This window comes from Drosophila navojoa, chromosome 3, assembly GCF_054131105.1.
Source record: "Drosophila navojoa isolate 15081-1374.11 chromosome 3, UAZ_NAV_1.0, whole genome shotgun sequence".
NCBI lineage: Eukaryota > Metazoa > Arthropoda > Insecta > Diptera > Drosophilidae > Drosophila > Drosophila navojoa.
The window spans coordinates 8,754,721-8,773,171 of NC_142891.1; the positions used below are offsets into that span (position 1 = coordinate 8,754,721).

At 37.2% G+C, this 18,451-nt stretch overlaps 2 protein-coding genes across 2 annotated transcripts; both read left to right on the top strand.

Moving 5' to 3' along the window:
- The first annotated feature begins 2,737 nt into the window (after positions 1–2,737).
- Positions 2,738–3,412, top strand: LOC149091687 (uncharacterized). The gene is made up of 3 exons (XM_089258040.1): positions 2,738–2,892; positions 2,949–3,128; positions 3,188–3,412. The coding sequence occupies exons 1-3, from the start codon at positions 2,820–2,822 to the stop codon at positions 3,394–3,396; spliced, it is 462 nt and encodes a 153-aa protein (XP_089114166.1). The 5' UTR covers positions 2,738–2,819; the 3' UTR covers positions 3,397–3,412.
- A 319-nt stretch (positions 3,413–3,731) lies between these two features.
- LOC149091688 (uncharacterized) lies at positions 3,732–4,421 on the top strand. Its single transcript, XM_089258135.1, has 3 exons — positions 3,732–3,890; positions 3,947–4,126; positions 4,194–4,421. Exons 1-3 carry the CDS (start codon positions 3,818–3,820, stop codon positions 4,403–4,405), a joined length of 465 nt encoding a protein of 154 aa, XP_089114261.1. The 5' UTR covers positions 3,732–3,817; the 3' UTR covers positions 4,406–4,421.
- Positions 4,422–18,451: the final 14,030 nt, after the last annotated feature.

An 18,451-nucleotide genomic window follows, 5' to 3' on the forward strand; every position in this document is an offset into this window, starting at 1 on the left:
ACAAAAATTTAAAATATATAATATATTGCCGTCTTCATATCTGCCATAACTTTGTTCTATGATCATGCAATCCTTAATTTTATTGAATAGTTTTATACATATATAAGAGTCAAAATATTAAATGAAGCTGTAGCAAATATCATATAAAAACGGAAAATTATTCTTAGGAACTGCAACATGCAAATTCTTAAAAAAAAACCTTTTACTCAACTTCAGTTTTTATAGAATTTGTTTATAAAATTTCTTCAATACTTTTTCCATGCATTTCCATAACTCTTCATGCATTTTTCATACCCCTGATCTGCTTTAGGGTATTTGTGTAAAAGAAATGCGGCATAAATAAGCACTAAAACCAATTATAAGTTTTGTTTTGCTGCCTGCAATTGGAGATTGCAATTGCACATTGCACGTTGACATCCGGCAAAATGGCCAAGCACAAAGTTTAATGAAATTGAAAATAAATGAGAAAAACATTTTACACACCTCTTACAATGCTCTCCCATTTTCTCTATCTCTTTCTCTCCCTCACTCTGTGACATGGAGATTTGTTCTGGGTTTCAGTATTTTAATTGCAACGCGGGTTCGTTCAAGTTAAGCTCAAGTTTGAGGGGGATGGCTCATCCCCTCTGGCTCAAAGCAAGTGCCATTCGCAATTCTCATCAGCTGCAGCAGCAGCGGAGGCAGCTGCAGCCAAACAAATGGACAAATTAGCATGTAACCAAGCTAACGCCCTTCCTGCCCCGCCTTGAATGTCTACACAGGCAGGCGCTCACACGTGCGCACTTGACTTGGACTTCACGAAGCACTTGGAGCATACTTGTGGAGTTTATGGGTCAAGTGTTTATTACGCCCGCGGGCGTGGCCCCAAGCAGAAACATTCCTAAATTGTAGCACATTGTAGTTGAAAACAACTGCAAACGAGCGTCAGAGTGCAAGAGAGAGAAAGAGAGAGGTGGTGAGGGAGAGAGGAAGAGAGGGAGAGCGCCCAAAGTGTTTGTTTACTTATGTAATTGTGACGCCTCATATGCTCAAGACTCAACGACACGCCCCCCCCCCGAGGGGGGCGCCCTGCCAAGCGAATGTAGGCGAAAGCAGATTCATTCATGCTCTCTGTCGTGTCATCTGTGTAGCTGCGAGTTAAATTTAATTGAAAGCTAATTGCGCTGAAATGCGAGTCTTTTAATACGGCCATCGCATGGGCAATCAATCTGTCAGTCTATCATTTGCTCCATTTGACCAAAATTATTGAATGCTGTTGCTTCATTTGCCATGCGACTAATTGAGTGCAGCCAAGCGATGTTTGCATGCCAATTTTCTTCATTAGTCTATCTCAATCTCTCGCTCTCTTTCCCTCTCGCTCTCTCTCTCTCTCTCTTTATAGTTCTCTTTGTCTTTGTCTAGCTTTTGTACCTTTCTCTTTTGAGCAAGGCCTTTTAATTGCAGTTAATTGAACCAAATTGTTGTTTGGCATATGAACAGACAAATAGTTGCCAAATATCTTCCTCAATAGATTCGATTTTGCCCACATAAGTCACTCGATTAGAGCTGAGCACGTGTCGTGACTGAGCACGAGTCACGTGAGTCTATCCTACTTAAAAGTAGCCCTAAACACATGTGAAGGCTCAACAGGCCCATATTTACATTAAGAGAAATCATAAATCAATGTATTACAAATCTTCTATTCTTGTCTAGTCTATTCAAGTATTTGACTGGAAGCAATTATATCAGATTTATGCAATGATTGTTTTTGGCTCTCGCACGAGCTCAGCTCGATGTAGTAAATGTGTATTTTGTCTTGAAAAATATTTTGTAATGAATTGATAGCTCACAAATAGCTAGAACTGTAATTGAAATTTGCGTCTGTGACAGCAAACAGAAAGGAAGAAGCAAATGCTGGCCATGAAGATAATTGATGGCACAATACGACAAAGTCTATGATAAACTGAGAGTCGCACAAAGTAGTTTGACAGACGAGCATACTGAGTGATAAACGAAGTATTGCCCGAATTGAAGTTGCACACAAAATATATTTTATCAAGTGGGCCTGTAGAAAACGCACCTTAAATGTTTCCGATGTGTGTGTGTGTAAACTTGTATATGTGTCTGTATATGTATATACAAGCTGAGTGAATAAACTGAGTGCCTTCTAGACACTTGCAAAATCGTTTAGACTAAATCCCATTTAAGCTTTTTCTTTCATTATGCATGCACAGATTAACGCCATACACACAATTAACTAATTAATTAACGGCCTGATTAACGGTAAAGGGCCAATGTGCTGCCTGTAGTAACGAACTCAATTTTTAATGCATTTCAGCGCCTGCCACGGCTTTCAATTTGATAATTTCACTGTGTCGACTTTCAAGTTCAAGCAGCCATGAAATGACTGACGCACTGCGTCCTGCGTCCTGCATCCTGCATCCTGCATCCTGTCGCCTGTCGCCCGTGTTAGCTGTTGCCTGTTTAAGCCAGCGAACCGAATAAATAGAAAATTGTGGTGACACAGGTACAGAACAAGGCTGGCTTAGAGCGCTGAGAGTGGCTGGCAGGCAATTGACAGATGAAATATGAAATGTATATCAAATAAATATTAGAAATAAGTTCTGTTGCTTTCTTTTTCCACGTCTATAAATGTATCGATTATGTCATTCAAATGGATATGATGTTAGGTACTGCGCCATCGTCAGAGCCTGACGAAATTAATCACAAAACAAATATGCCTTCAAAAGAGCATTTGTTTAGTAGTAATGGCAAACGAATAGATTTTTAAGTCAGTCTAAATTATATTTGTATGTTAGTTTTAGTTTTTAAATTTTAAGATGGGCGTATTTCGATTTAGGGTTTTTATTCTTTTTATACATTTTTGCTGTGCGTTTCTATACTCAGTTCCCAGTGAGCGTACATAATACTTATTAGGGTATTGAATGACTGCCAACTGAATCTTACAGATGTAAGCGGCCAAAATAATACGTGTTTCAATTGCACCGAGCTGGAAAATTGCAGAGCTGCCAAACATTATCTACACTACCGTCTGTTATCGGATAGGAACAAGATAGTTTTAAAAACACCCGCCGATAAACCTGACCCAATCCTGGATAAGTGTATAAATCCCGGCTACAGAATCAATGGTATCGGTGCACTTCATTCATAATCAATTCATTCTATGGTGTATGTAAAATTATTTCAGATACGCTAGATGGTACTATATGCTCCGGTAGCAGAGATGGCCTATGTCACGCAATTGGTCGCGCCACTGGTAGTCAGAGCGTTCTCTTTGGACATTGCGGGACTTGCTATGTCGAATGCAATTGCTACAAGCAAAGTGCAAATGATCGACGAGGAGGCCCAATTATTTTAGCAATGTGTCTGGCCGCTTTTTACACTCTGATTCAATAGAATTTCAAACAGCAAATGAAGTTGTCTTTTTCTACTGTGCTTTTATATGGGGAGAGAAGTCTACATACCTGTCCTTCGTCTACCATTCATCATCTGAGTATGGGACTCATACACATATGTATTCTGGGTATACGCTAGTCGGACAGTACAAGTTGTCATACAGTTTTCATACATATTAACAGTAAATCTGAACAAAGCAGATAATGTATTCCAAAATTCTCTCTCGCAACTTGAGCTAAATGCCTAAAACTGAACAACATATCTCTTATGACATTTGAATCCAAAACATGGCGTCATCAGAGCATGCCTTTTATAGGAATCTTAGGCATATTTTCTCAATGGAAATCAAATAGAAATCGTAAATTTGTTAGTCAGTCTAAATTATTATTTCGTACGGTAGTTTTAGTTTTTAAATTTTAAGATGGGCGTATTTCGAATTGGGTTTTTTAATATTTTTATATATTTATGCTGTGCATTTCTATATTCAGTTCCAAGTGAGCGTCCAATATATTGATAAGGGCATTGAATGACTGCTTACTGAATCTTACAGATGTATGCGGCCATAATAATATGTGTTTCGATTGCATCGACTTGGAAGGCTGCAAGGCTCCCAAGCATTTTCTAAAGTACATGAGTGCCGTGGATAGGGATAAAGTAGTTCTGAGGCTACCAACTGATAAACCTGACCCAATGATGGATAGATGTCTAAATACCGGCTACACAATAAAAGGTAACGGTGCATTTGTTTCACATGTCATTTTGCCTGGAATTTATTCCATTGTATTACTGTATTTTAGCGACACTAAATGGTACTGTATGCTCTGGAAGCTCAGACGGCCTATGTCACGCAATTGGTGAGGCGACCACTAATTTCACCATTACCTATTCACATTGCGGAGACTGCTATATCGCATGTGATTGCTACAGCCAAGAGAATGGAAATGCTCGAAAAGAAGGCCCTATAATTTTAACAATGTGTCTGGCTGCTTTTTACACTCTGATACAATAGATTTTTAAACAGCAAATGAAGGAGTCTATATCCCATTCATCTCCTCTATATACATATATCAACCATCTGATAATGGGTACATAACTGTAAGCTATTCTGCGCTGAAGTATTCAGAGCATACCCTGACTATAGTCGTCTTACCCATTATCGATAAGTGTGAGCAGAGCCGATATTGTGATATCGTGTACATATGTACAGTCATTCATGTATATATATGCCTTATAAGATCTGTCCCAACGGCATCATTTCTTATTACTCAGTTCAGCGAGCAGGTAGACTTCAATCATACTACTTCATTTGTAATATTCTCCCTTAGAATCTTCTATCCAATCCAATGTTGTTTAACAGTTACTATATTGTATTTCTATGTGCTTATCGGTTGGATTTATACATAAATTCTTTTGGTTTCATTTAATACCTACAAGCATGTGTGTGTGTGCTTGTGGCTGTTTTAAAACAATACCAGAGATACCTTACTTTAGCTTTAGAATGGAGTTCATTTTCAATCGGTAAGTCTGTGAGTATTTCGTATTACACAACTTTAATAGAGGGCAACTTGTGTGGGAATATGTATTGATCTCCTCGATTATCTAGCATCAGAATAAACAGAGCGGGAAGCCGTGCGGCGTATGTGTGATTATAATACCTATGTTCATGCACGCATATGTATATACATATATAACCAACTGCCCAAGTCTATTAAAGTAAATACCAAGCCGAAAATCAACATTCTTTGTTTATGTTTGACATTACGAAAAACTTTTTTGCTACATACTTTTGCCGTTAAAGCTACACACAGATAGAGAGCAAACGAATGCTCCCCTGACAGCATCGCCAAATTGGCTAATTACCTAGTAGAGCAAACTCTGAGAGTAACATACAAATGCATGTAGGTTTGTGGGTGTGTGGGTGTCTGCGCGTGTGTGTGTGTAGTAGTAGTAGTAGCTGCCCCAAGGCTATTCAACGCTAACAAGGACATCACAACTTGTATATCCCCTCATGTGTGCCTGTGTGGGAGGAGGAGCAACAGAGGGAGAAATAGGCGTGTCAACTCATTCAGTAACTAATGACAATAATTTGGCAAACTCTCGTCGCTAAAATAAATATACTCTGGCAATTGCCACTTTAGTCATTGAAACGACTCATTCGAACTTTGCAAATTGTCTTGCTTCCTGGATGCGGAGCTCAATAGTATAAACATGAATGGAGAATGTGATGGGAGTGGCGGTTGAATGAACTCCTTCTGCACAAAGCTGTGAAAATGAGTGCATGCAAATTCTTGCATTATTTGTCACGTTTGCCATCATCGGCGAATACGTGATATTATTTGTGTTTGGCAACGGAAGCCGATGCGACGTCGCGGAAGCGATCACATTCAACATTATTGTTTCACAAATCGAATTCATTTGTATTTACTTTCACATACACACACACACACACACAAACACATACACACGCACCTCAACTTTAGTTTATTTTATAGAATTTTGTGTTGGCTTAATTTACGCAATTTCGCCTAAACAAAACCAAAATGTTAATGAACTCTGCGGTTGTCCGAGAGCATTTCGGATTACTATTTAAAATATTTACTTTATATAAAAATATATAAATGTTGTTGTTGCTTGTGTGTGTTTATAATGGAATTATTGGTTAGCGTGTTGAGGTTGATTTTTGGTGCGAAAATTTATGTCAGTTTATGTATTGGAAAACCACGCACATGCACATTTTGTATATACATATGTGTATGTGTATATAATATTTATACCTAGTATGTATATGTGTGCATAAACTGGGATTATATTCAAAGTTTTGTTTAGTTTATTCTCAAGTGCAAACTTAGTTGAGCTTTAAACAACCTTTCGCATCAGCATATCAAATCTCTTTCCGTCTTAATTGTATTTAGTAAATGTTATTTACATATATTGCAAAATCTATTTATGACTACAAAACATTTCCGCTTGGAGTTTTTAGCTCCTATTTCCTATTGTCCTAGGACATTATCAAATTTCAATTATTGGCCCAAACCGGAATGCCCAGAGCAAGGCAAACACTGGCCATAATGATTGATTAACCCTCGATGGAGTCTATTTAATGCTGATGAAAATAACCTACAGGAATTTCTTCCCAAAAGTTAATATGCCATATCGTGATGTCACACAGCAAAAATGCCCTAATAAACCATGCCCAATTTTCGTTATTATTACTTTTTTTACAGATGCCCTGTAGCCTTTTTTGAGTGGTCAAGTTACAAGGGGTATATTGATTTGATGGCTGCGTATGTAACAGATTTTTTATTGAGAGCGAGAATATATAAGAGGGGTTTTTAAATAAATATTAATAATATTTATTTTTAAACTTATTTATGTACTTTTATTTTTATAGAATATAATTTCATTATAATATATTTATACTTTTGAATATTATTTCCGTGAACTTTCTGAAGGACATTTTGCCAAAGAACTTAAGAACTTAGGTCAAAGCAAGTATTTATACATTTCATTCAGTCAATCATCATGAAATATAGGGAATTTCTTAGCTTGTCAACAGTTTTAGCATTTCCCCATTTTTTCTAAATCACTTCAAATTACATTACGCGCTGCTCAAAAATGAAAGCAAGGCATACATATATATTAAAAAAGAGTATGAGAGAAGGAAAGTGTGTGTGAGAGAGAGAGATAGGACTCGCATGCCTTTCGACTCAGTTAGTCTTCGTTATAGTAGCCCTAATTGGTTGACGGGCGAGTGAGCCACCCAGTCCAACTTCTACTGCGCGTTGTCCTTTGTCCACATTTCCCGGCAACTGGGCAGTTGGCATTGTGCGGCCGACTTTGACCTCCCTAGCCAACCATACTGGACCACTACTCCCCATCCCCTGCTCCTGCTTGCAGCTTCAATGGAATATTGAATTACGTCTAATGGCCAGCCACTGCACAATGGACAGCCACAAAGGTCTACGTAATAACAGTTGCTGGCGTAACAAAGAGAGAAGGGCATAAAATAAAAGCGAAAAAAGAGAGAGAAAAAAAAATAGGAAATAAAAAATCTGTGGAAGGACAGAAGAAAATAATGTCTTACAAAATTGAGAAATATTTTAAATATTTGCCAACCTTAAATATGTTTGGCACACACGCGCTGCTAAGGGTGCCCAGCTACCCCAACTGAAGCCAACTGTTTCAAAATGCCAACTAGTGTACGGAGCCAGGGAAGTCCACTCGAAATTTTATTTACTTAAAGCGAACGGAAAGAGAAAATACAGGCAGTTGGAAAATGTGAAGAAGACTGAATACTTTGTCCATAGAAAAACGTGATCGTAGAAACACAATTAATTTAATTGAAGTACGTAAAAAGGGATCAAAATATATATAAAAATATAATAAAACTAATGGAAAGACAGCCACATAGTTGATGAATGATAATTATATAAGTTTTTAATATTTAAATTAATAAATTAATTAAAAATTGTGCCGTTATATGGAACATGTAAATACGAAATAATAAAAATGTGAAAATTTGAATGTAATATACAAAAAAAAAAAGCAACTAAAATCATAAGAAAAAAAAATAAATAAAATAAAGTGAAAAAACATTATTAAAATACACACAAATTAAAAAAAAAAAATAACAAAAAAGTATGGAATAAATCCTATGAATTAAAAAAAAAAATAAAAGAATACAAATTAAAAAAAAAAAATAAATAATTGTACAAAATAATTTAAAAAAATAAAATAAAATAACAAAAATAAAAAAAAATACAATATAATTAAAAAAAAAAAACAAAAACAAAAAAAAAACAAATATACAGCTAGCCTCTGTAAAAGAATTAGTGGTATAAGTTTAAGGGTAATCTCAAAAAATCCTTAATATTTGATGAATGTATATATAATATTATTAAATCTGAATTGATATTTTTAGAAATGTTAAGTTTGATTTTAAATTACCTATTGAGAATTTTCATTAATTTTGTACTTAACAAGCTTTTAAATAGTTACTTGCTTATTAATATTATATGGAAACTGCACTTTAAATTTACAGCTTGTGCAGAATCTATTCTAATCTAAGCATTCAGTGATCTGCACAACCGTAACCAGTCTAATCAAAAAACCATAATACTCCCATTTCCAGCTGCCAGTCCAAGGTTTATAAGTCTATAAATGTATGCGTAAAGGATGCAGCAGGAAGTTTCCTGCTGCTGCTGCTGTGGTCAAACGGATGGAAGCAAAGCTCATTGAGTGAAGCGCCTTGGCTTTTGCCATTTGATGGCATAATAAATATTTCGCCTGCCCAGGATAAACAGCGCAGACAATGAAGACGAGCGACTGGAGCCAACTGTAGGCGGCCCCGCCCACACGAGCGGAAGTTCAATATGTTTGCATAGGCCCAGAGCCCAAAAGGAAAAGACCTAGACAAAAGGACTGCAAAGCGGAAGGTGGAGCGATTTGTGGCACATTTTCCGGGATACGCTTTTCCTTCATTCTTTATTTTTCTCTCTCTCTATTTTTGTCAAAGAACTCGAGGACAAGTTGAAATCGGTTTTTTATGCCCAGAGTTTGCTTTCAGTTTGTTTGCCCACACACACACACAGAGGATGGGAGAGAGGCGCTTTGCCATTGTGTTGGGCCGAACTATTGGCATTTGGCATTACTTGGATCTGGTCGGGAGATAGCGATAAGGCCAAAGATCCAACGGCCTCAAAGAATAAACCACTTAATGGCAATCAATTAGCGCAGATTGAGTTGCAACTTAGTCAACTCACTAACGGGACCATCAGTAGCCCTGCTCCACCTGCTGCTGCCCGGACACGCTTCAATAAGCCATATCATTGCGCACTTTGGGGCGTGTTTATTGTTGCCCTTCTCCATGCCACAATGCCACATTGTAAATACAGCTGCCACGTTGCGTAAAAGGTGCAAAAGCTAAATAACAAACTTGTTTGGGTATTGCTTTTTTTTATGCTCGCCGAACGCTCTTCGCCCCTTGCCGGTTCCCAGTCCACTGCCCGCTTCAAGTTTTCAATGACAATGGCCGAAAAAAATGCCTGAGAGAGAAAAGTGCAAAAGAAAAGGCGCCCCACGCACACAAGGAAGTTGCCTTTCATTGGGTTTTCTTAAGTTTTTCTTTCAACAAACATTTTTTTCCCTTGTTTATTTTTATTTATTTTTTTTTTTCTTTAAATATTTTTGTGTTGAAAAGTAAATGAAGCCGTATTTGCTGAAGGGCTTAGGTCATAATAAAGATAAATGATAAGCAAGTGATAAGACGTTTTTTCCCGTTCAGCTGCTTCTTCTTGAATAACAAACAATTTATAGGTAGCTAAAGAAGCGCACAGTGGAACGAAACTGCAAAATATACCGAGGAAATTTGCATTAAATATCTCCAATTTTACATACATATATTGAAGAGTGTGAGAGCAGCGATTTATATATCCTAATGAATAGCAAAGATTCTGAAAACATTTCAAGGAAATAATTTTACTTCAATTATCTTAGCAAAGTAGCTGCTCTCGTCGTTACTTTATCATGCTTGAATATTTTGAGGTAGCTCCCCATCTCACTGCTGACTCAAAGGTTAGACTTACTTTGCAAGCCCAATAGTTTAAGGCAATATTTTATATTTCAGAAAAATTAGATTTATTGAATTGTTATTATGTTTTAATGTCTGTAAAAATTAGTTGGCTATATTTTTTCTATTAAACTGTTAATTGCTGAAAACTATTAGCCTTTTAATTATTTTTTAACAAACATTAAAATAGTTTTCGTTTTGTGAGAGAAGCTTGACTTATCTTTTTTTTTTATATGTTAATTATTTTTATATTTACATTATATATTTTTATCTTATCTACAATTTTCCAACAGTTTTAGTTATGCAAAACGAACTGTGCATTATTTTTATCATATTTAATTTTTTTTGTTTTTTTTTTTTGGCCACCAAAACAAAAATTCGATTATTAAAGACGCGGAAATGCAGCATAAAAAAAGTCACGCTATACTTCGATAGGCCCGACTATATTATACCCTAAGTTAAACAAGCACATACATATATAATCAAATAGGTATAATATGATATTTAAAAAGAGTTTTAAACGATGTATAAAGACTTTACATTCAATATTCAGTTCTGATCAAGAGCTTATATACTTTTTAAGTTCTGCAACGCTTCTTCCCACAAGTTACATAAATTTGAGAAAATCCATTATACCTTGACTTGCCATTTTCAATGGGTTCAGAGTATCAGAAAAAAAAGTTGCAAATAAAAAGGGCCGGAAATAAGCGTCGTGTAAACAACAAATTGATATAAATGCTGAAAAATGAGCAACAGCTTAGGCTCCGAGTGAAACGGTGAGGAGGCGCAGAAATTTGTTAATAAACCGAATGCTGCTGCCACGGCAATTAAATGTGGGCCGTAAAGCCCCGACAAGGGTTGGAGTTGAGGCTTCGGGCTGGGGTTGGAGTTGGGGTCGGGGCAGGCTTTTATGAGTGAGGGTTAGACTAAGACAATATCCGGGGCATGAAACAATGTTCCATGGCCGACTTACTGACAGTCAAATATTTGCCAAATAAATATTAAGGATTGCCAGGCACCCCTGCCCCTAAATCTACCCCAGCCCCCCTCGCACTGCCCCGCTGCGCAGAAGCCGTTTGACAGTTTTGTATAAATCAATTGATTGCCGTTGTTACGATTTAAGTTTCCATTGAGACACAAATGCGGCCTAAGGGGGTTCAGCTACAACACAACAACCCCACCCCACCCCACAGCCAGCACCCCTCACACCCGCACAATGCCTGCTGCGTTGGCACGCGCCGTTGCTGATGTCTCGAAATACTTTCTAGCTAAATTATGTGCAACTTTCGACCTCGTCATCCTCAGCACTTGGATAGCAGATATCTAATGTATTAATTCTGGGGGTTGGCATGCCAAAGGAAGAGACTGGCGAAGGGTCGGGGGTCGATCTAATAAAATTGCAAATTTCGTTCATGCGCTGCTTTAAGATATTTGTGCAAAGTCGTTGGCCAAATGTCAAAATTTGCGGCCATCGATTGGAGCCAAAAATGCCAAGAGGGTGGCTCTGCTTTATTGATTTGCAATTGGACTTAGGGTGTCGGGGCTGGGGGATGACCTCTGCTCATAAAGAAATATCTATTGAATCGAACAAATTAGGGCAACGCATTTGTCAGCTGCGCGGATATCTATGCGTGTGTGTGTGTGTGCATAAAATGCATTTTAATTTAGAGATAGTCAACCTCATAAGGGTGACTCCTTGACGAGGGCTGTGCGTGAGTGAGTGAGTGAGTGTGACTGTATTATACGAGGGTGCTAATGCCTGAGTGCCCAATGCATTAGGTCTGCAATAAATTGCACGGAAGCAAAGGAAAAGTTGTGGAAAATGTTTTTTTCTCTTTCTCTTTTCTTTACGGTTGTGGGGAGAAAAAACTGTTGAAATATTTATTAATAAACAAGGCTTGGGGAGCCCAAGTAATGCTGAGGTTGAAGTGAATATTACGAACTGAAAAAGGCATTCAAATGAGCGCTTCTCATAAATTATAAATTAAAATGCATAACAAAGTGTTGAGGGCAGCAAATGTAATCAATAACAATGAATCATGATAGAAGTTGTAAATTACTATAATCAATTATGAAACTATAGCCATAAAGACTTTTGCTGAAATGTTGCTTAGACTTATTTCCAAGAAATGGGCTCGGAATTGCTTATATGGTATATGGGTTGATATATTAATTTCTTTAGCCTGAACATCTTAATAATGAGAAATCAAACTGAGAACTGCATGTAAGAGGCAGAAGGCAGCGTAGAAGACCCCGTCAAGTAGATTAGATCCAGACAAGCTGATGCAATCTAGCCCAAAACTCGCGGAGACTTTTGCTTCGCCAAATACACACACTCTGAAAATTCATTAGGAAAGTGCATCCACAACCAAAACTGTTCAATAATGAATTTACCGTAGCAGTAAGCGGAGTGATTGCTTGTTTGTGTGGGTGCAAGTAAATTTGTGTGTGTAGTTGATTATGTACAGAAAAACGTAGAATGATTGGAATATCAGCTCAGACGTCGCCTAGTCGGCACTAGTGTGCACATTTATAGCATATTTAATAGTGGACGTTTGTCTTTCACAGTCAGTGAATACAATCAAATATATTTTATATTTTTGCAAATAAAAAGTCGCTATAGCGAAATACTTATAAAATTATCAATCTAAATAGAAGTGTGAAAAAAAAATCAAAAGAATAGAAAATAATAATATATATATTTTATATTTTTAATACTAAAACTTGCAAAAGTTTTAGTATTAAATATATAAAATATATATATTATTCCAGATAATGTAATATAATAATAAATTATAAATAAAGCTTTAATACTGCAATACTAAAACTCACATAATTTTTTATTGTTGTTTCTAATTATAGAGAATAAAAATTTATTTATATATTAGCATTGGGATTTTATACATCAACAATATTCCATGTTTCAGCTTATCGGCTAAATATATATTTTCCTAATTTTACACACATAGCTGTCTAATAAAATATTGCATTAATTTATATTAATTTATTATATTAGAATATTATAATATGTATTATAGTTTTATTTTACGTATTTAAAAAACAAATATAGAATAAACTACGTCATTTATATTATAATTAATAGTTATATTATAATTAATAGTGACATAGCATTTATTAAATAAGAATAATAAATAAATGAAACAGTATATTATATATATTTTTACGAATTCTTTGCAAATTTATTTTAATGAATATTAAAAAATGATATATATAAAATGAATTAAAAATTCTCTAATTTATATGTTGTTCAATAATTTAAGAATAATAATAAAATAATTATAGTATTTTTTAATAGTGTAAACTCATTTCATCTGCATAGAGAGAGAGAGAGGAGAGAGAGAGAGAGAGATTTTTAATCTTAAATCTTCTACTTTGTATTTACAACATCTTCAGATTACAGATCCCCCATTTCTTTTTGGTATCCTCTCTTCATGTAACTGAAGCTCTTTGGCTCACATTGATTGCTGTTTCTCATTTCACGCCCATGCCAAGGCAACTCTGGATGTTATCTTAAAAAACTGCCACACCCATTGCGGGGCAGCGTAATAGTGACGCTGGCAAAGCAATTGCGCTGTGGCACGACATGTTGCAGGGCTTCAAAGTGTCAACTATTTTACGGTTCTAATCCATTTGCGACCGCCCAACAGCTCGGTTATAAATCAATGAAGCAATGTTAAACGCTGTCCGCCCGAAAAATCTGCGCGCACTTTAAAATTCAAAGTGAATGGTCAAATGCAGGAGCGTGGGAGAGTGAGGGAGATGGACAGTGAGAGTGAATGAGAGAGTGAACGGGAGGGAGGGACGTAGGGTGACAAGGGAGACACATTCACAAAGTAAACACTTTAAATGCGATTGCTGTCACACTTGATGACTGGCACGGGCGGTAAACAACAATGGCGCTGCAGACAAGGGGTTAGGAGAGTGCTGCGGAGGAAGGGGTGCGAGGGGGAACGTGGAGAGTGTTGCACGTGGAACACATCGGTGGGGCGGACAGCACCTACAGCTCGCTCGCTCGCCCCGCCCACTGGCCACGCAGCACTGTCACCAATGCGATTTACGACCATTATTCAATCAGTATGACTGTTTGTCACTTTGTGTGCAACATACCAACAACGCAGCCACGCCTGCCGCCCCCGCTGCCCCGCCCGTGGGGGCAGCAAGGATTGGCTGCAAGTTGTCGCCGGGGTCGGCGGCGGGGAAGTCAACATGACGCCGTCGCGTCTGTGCCATTGTAGGAAAAGCATTTGCCAGTCAGCCAGCGAAGCAGCAGGTGGAGCTGCAGAGGGTTAGAGAGGGGCTGGTGCCTGGGCCGAGGGGCGAGCGGCTGGCGTCGTAGTCAGTCAACGTTGACGCGCGCGGTTTTAATGCATTCTTATGTCATTTTTTGCACTGCGCTGCACTCGAATGTCATTTCTTTTGTATGGCGTGTGCGAGAGTGTGTGCGCGTGTGTATGTGTATATTTGTCCTGGCCAACATTATTTTTCTAGACTCCTGCTAGCTGCTGCCGCTGCTGCTGCTATTTCACTTTTCATTCATTTTATACTTTCAGCACGCTGGACGCACTGCCAAAGGGGGTGGGAGGGGACGCGACTGCTAAGTCGGGTATATAGATGGGGGGACGCGCCTGTGTGGCATGCGAATGCGTCGTCAAACTTGAAATTGTGGGCGCATTTCATTTATGTTGACAAAAGGGGTTTTTGTGCTCCCCAATTTGAACGCCACTCTTCACGCCCATACTACAATACATATACATATGTGTATGTCTATGTATGTTTTTTCTTTCAGCTCTGTTTTATTTTGCTTTTTTTTTTTCTCTCTGCACTTCTGGCTTCAATTTGAGGAGCTGAGGCTTGCGCTTTTGTTGCCCGTCATTGTTCGTGGCTAGAAACAACATATGACACGATATATACAAGCTCTGCACACAAGTATGGGTGCCACTCAGCAAATGTACCTCTGTGTGTGTGTGCGTGCGTGTGTGCGTGTGTATTTGCGTTAAAACCCGTTTGCGAAATGAAATGGCAACAGGCTTTGGGATTAACTCGATGCCTTAATACGTTTTGATTGCGTTTTTGGCTGCTCACATCATCCCATATTGGCTCATATGAGAAAAGAAATTCATTTGGCATAGAAGTCATAAGCGCAGAAGCCACTCAAGTATTCACATAGCTAGATAATGATAATGAAGTCGACATGAGTTCATTTCATCGAAGGCTTAAACTTTTTAATCCTTAATTACGGAACTGAAACTTGGACGCACAACTATGATTAAAACTTTTGCGTTTTTTGCTTACCATTTATTTGAATAGCATATTTTTCTGGCTTGCTTAGAGTATTTTTGATTTATGTCTGTAGAGAATAAAAAAAAAAAGTTGCTAATTTAAATCTCAAGCAAATAGCATAATTTGTTGATTATTCTATAAGATAGACTGCGAAATTTATACAATTAAATTGAAAACAGGGAATATATTTAAAATCTTGTATTTTTAATAGTAAAATATTTAGTTATATAATTTATTTACTATATTATCTTATATTATTAAAAAAAAAAATTATATATATATATATATTATTTCTTTATTTCTGTATTTATTTATTTATATTATTTTCTTTTTTTTAGGTGACACAAAATATTTCTTTTAATTTGAATATAAATTTGATAAACTTTTTTTTTTTCTTTATTTTTATTGACATTATTAATATAATAAATAATGTAATATTACTTTTATTATTATCTTTAACACATCAGTACCATATGCTTTTATTTATAGTATATGAAGAGCCCTCGATCCACTCTCTCGCTGCAACAGATGATATATATATATATTGATTTTAAAGGGTCAGTCAAGCGCACATATGTATATTCATTTCCATCTCATCTCTCCCTCCTCACTCTCTGTGTGTATGCCTCGATCAACTCTCCCATTGCTGCCGTTGATCAAGAATATATGCTCTAATATAATAGATGCTTTCTATTCTAATTCTTCTCTTTTTCTCAGACTCCAGTTTCATACGCCTCATTTACACCGCTCACAAAGCCCGCAAGCATTCGAAATGCCTAAAAACAATTGCACTTAAGCAAGAAAACATTTAACACAATTTTCCTAGCTGTCTTGCCTTGCACAATTTCAGCGTGAGGCAATTATGTGCGCAGCTTTTAATTAAAAACTAGTGACAAAAAAAAGAAGAATATATATACTTATATATTTTATTAGATTATATACATATATATATATATTAGGCATATATGTATGAATTTCGTAGAGAAAAGCAAAAAGGGGAAATAATTATTATGGCAAATTGTCAGAGCATTTTTCAAGTGTGTTTAAAAATGCATTTGCGAGTAAATGATGTGCGGCATTTTAATTAGCTGGCAAACTAATTGAATTTGCGCAAGAGGAACCGGCTGAAGAGACTCTACAAAAAAGTAAACCAACTCAACTGAACTGAACTTCAAAGGCGACTTCTTGATTCACACAGAAAAAGAGACAGAGAAATGAAGTGAGTAAAGGAGAGACAGAGCGAGAGAGAGAGAGAGAGAGAGAGAAGTCGCACGAGCAAACGACTTTTGAGTGCCTGGCATACGAAATTAGTTCTTGTGGCAGTGAGCGACGAAATTTGACAAAAAGATGCTACCAAGATGTCGTCGCAAATTTGCAGCAAACTTTCGGTTAACCGAAAAAATTAAAACATCATCATTTCGTGCAGTGAGCCACACACAAAAGCCAAAAGCTCGACGAGTTGTCAGAGAGCTAAGCACGCTCACTCAGTCCCGCTGCTTGCCTAACTGTCGGCGTCGCCTAGTTATGCCCCGTCTATGTCTGTTGAATTTCAATTTGGGAGCCCATGCGCCTGCCCAGCCCAGCCAGCTCAGCCAGCACAGCCAGGCTGCCTGCCTGTCACTTAAAGGCCAACGAGTTCATATGAAAAACATTACGCATACGCACGGTTGCACAATTTTAAATGGCATGCGTAAAAGTCGCCGCCCATAACTACCTCAGCGTCAGCCACTGTTTGCTTGCCCACATTTTTTGACTAACCAGCCGTGGCTTTTCAGCTTCAGCTTCAGCATTGGCTTCGACTTTTGGCCGTGGGTTTTGGATTTTGGCAAGTTCGTGCGTATTAGGCGCCTACTTGACATCCCTTTGACCCAAAGTTTGGCCAAGCCATTTGGCCCCCGGGGAGGGAGCGCAGCGAATCTCCCCTGACTTTGTTTTAAAAACACGGAAGCCAATTCGCTTGTTGTTCTGTTTTACTTCAGTTTGTTGTTGTTGTTGCTGTTGTTGTTGCTTGTTGGTTGTTGTTCTTTTAGGTAATTCGCAAATAATCAAGAAAGTTTTCGTATTAATTTGTTCAGCGCCTTCTCTCTCACTTCAATTTATGCAGAACACGTCAATTTGTTTGCTTTATACGAGATTTCTTTTATATCAGTGCTCGCCTGAGTTATTCAAGATTCGTAGCATGCGCAAAGTTGAAGATCAACGTGGAACTAAAATTAAATTTCGGTAACATATTAAATTAGAGTCTGCTTGAAATTTAAAAATACTTTTTCAGCTTTCGATTTGAAGACATTAAATATCTGGCTATATTTTAGTTTTATTTATGTATATTTAATTGTTCAATTTAAATAAATATAAACGATAATTTGAACTTATTAATGAAAATGAAAAGCAAAATAAACATAATGTCGATATTGTTATAATATTCCTTCTGATACTCTTAAAAAAAATCAAAATTATTCACTCATTTCACCTTACTCTCAGTTTCAAATTTGAAAACCTATAATAACATTTTAATATGCCCAGCATATTCACTTCTTCTGTTTTTAAATATAAATATGAAGGCATAATAAAATCGCGTAAGAAGCTAAATTCAAATTCTTTCTCAGCGTATTTGCACATCAATTAAAATTATGCAAATAATACGCCAAGCTACGTGGATATATGCAAATGAGTCAGTAAATATTTAATATACTCTCGCGCTTTTTGACAATTAGCTTACAAATCGTATGCAAGAGCAGTAAAAAAAATGAACCCAAGGCTCTACCTTAAGCAGCTTTGCAGAACTTGAAAAAAAAGGCAGAGCAAATTGTATTATTTATTTTATTACTCTGCTCAATTTGTGCCGCTTGCCTGTGCTGGAATCAAAGTCCTTACGCCAGAGGCACCATCAGCTTCCCCTCTTTCAAGCTCCCTATCGGTCTCCCTCCCGCTTTCCCTCTCTCTCTCGCTCTGTCTCTCTCGCTCTCTCTCTCGCTCTCTCTCTCGCTCTCTCTCTCTATCTCTCCCTCTCTCTCACTGTGTGTGCCTCCAATTTGTAGCGCCATCATCCAATCTTGGCAATATTTTGCTTGTGAGCATATGCCCCTATATATACGCAATCGTATACAAATGCTTTGCGTGTCCTTTGCAATTTGCTCATACATCAATTTTCATATTCCCACACACACACACACACTAGGACACACA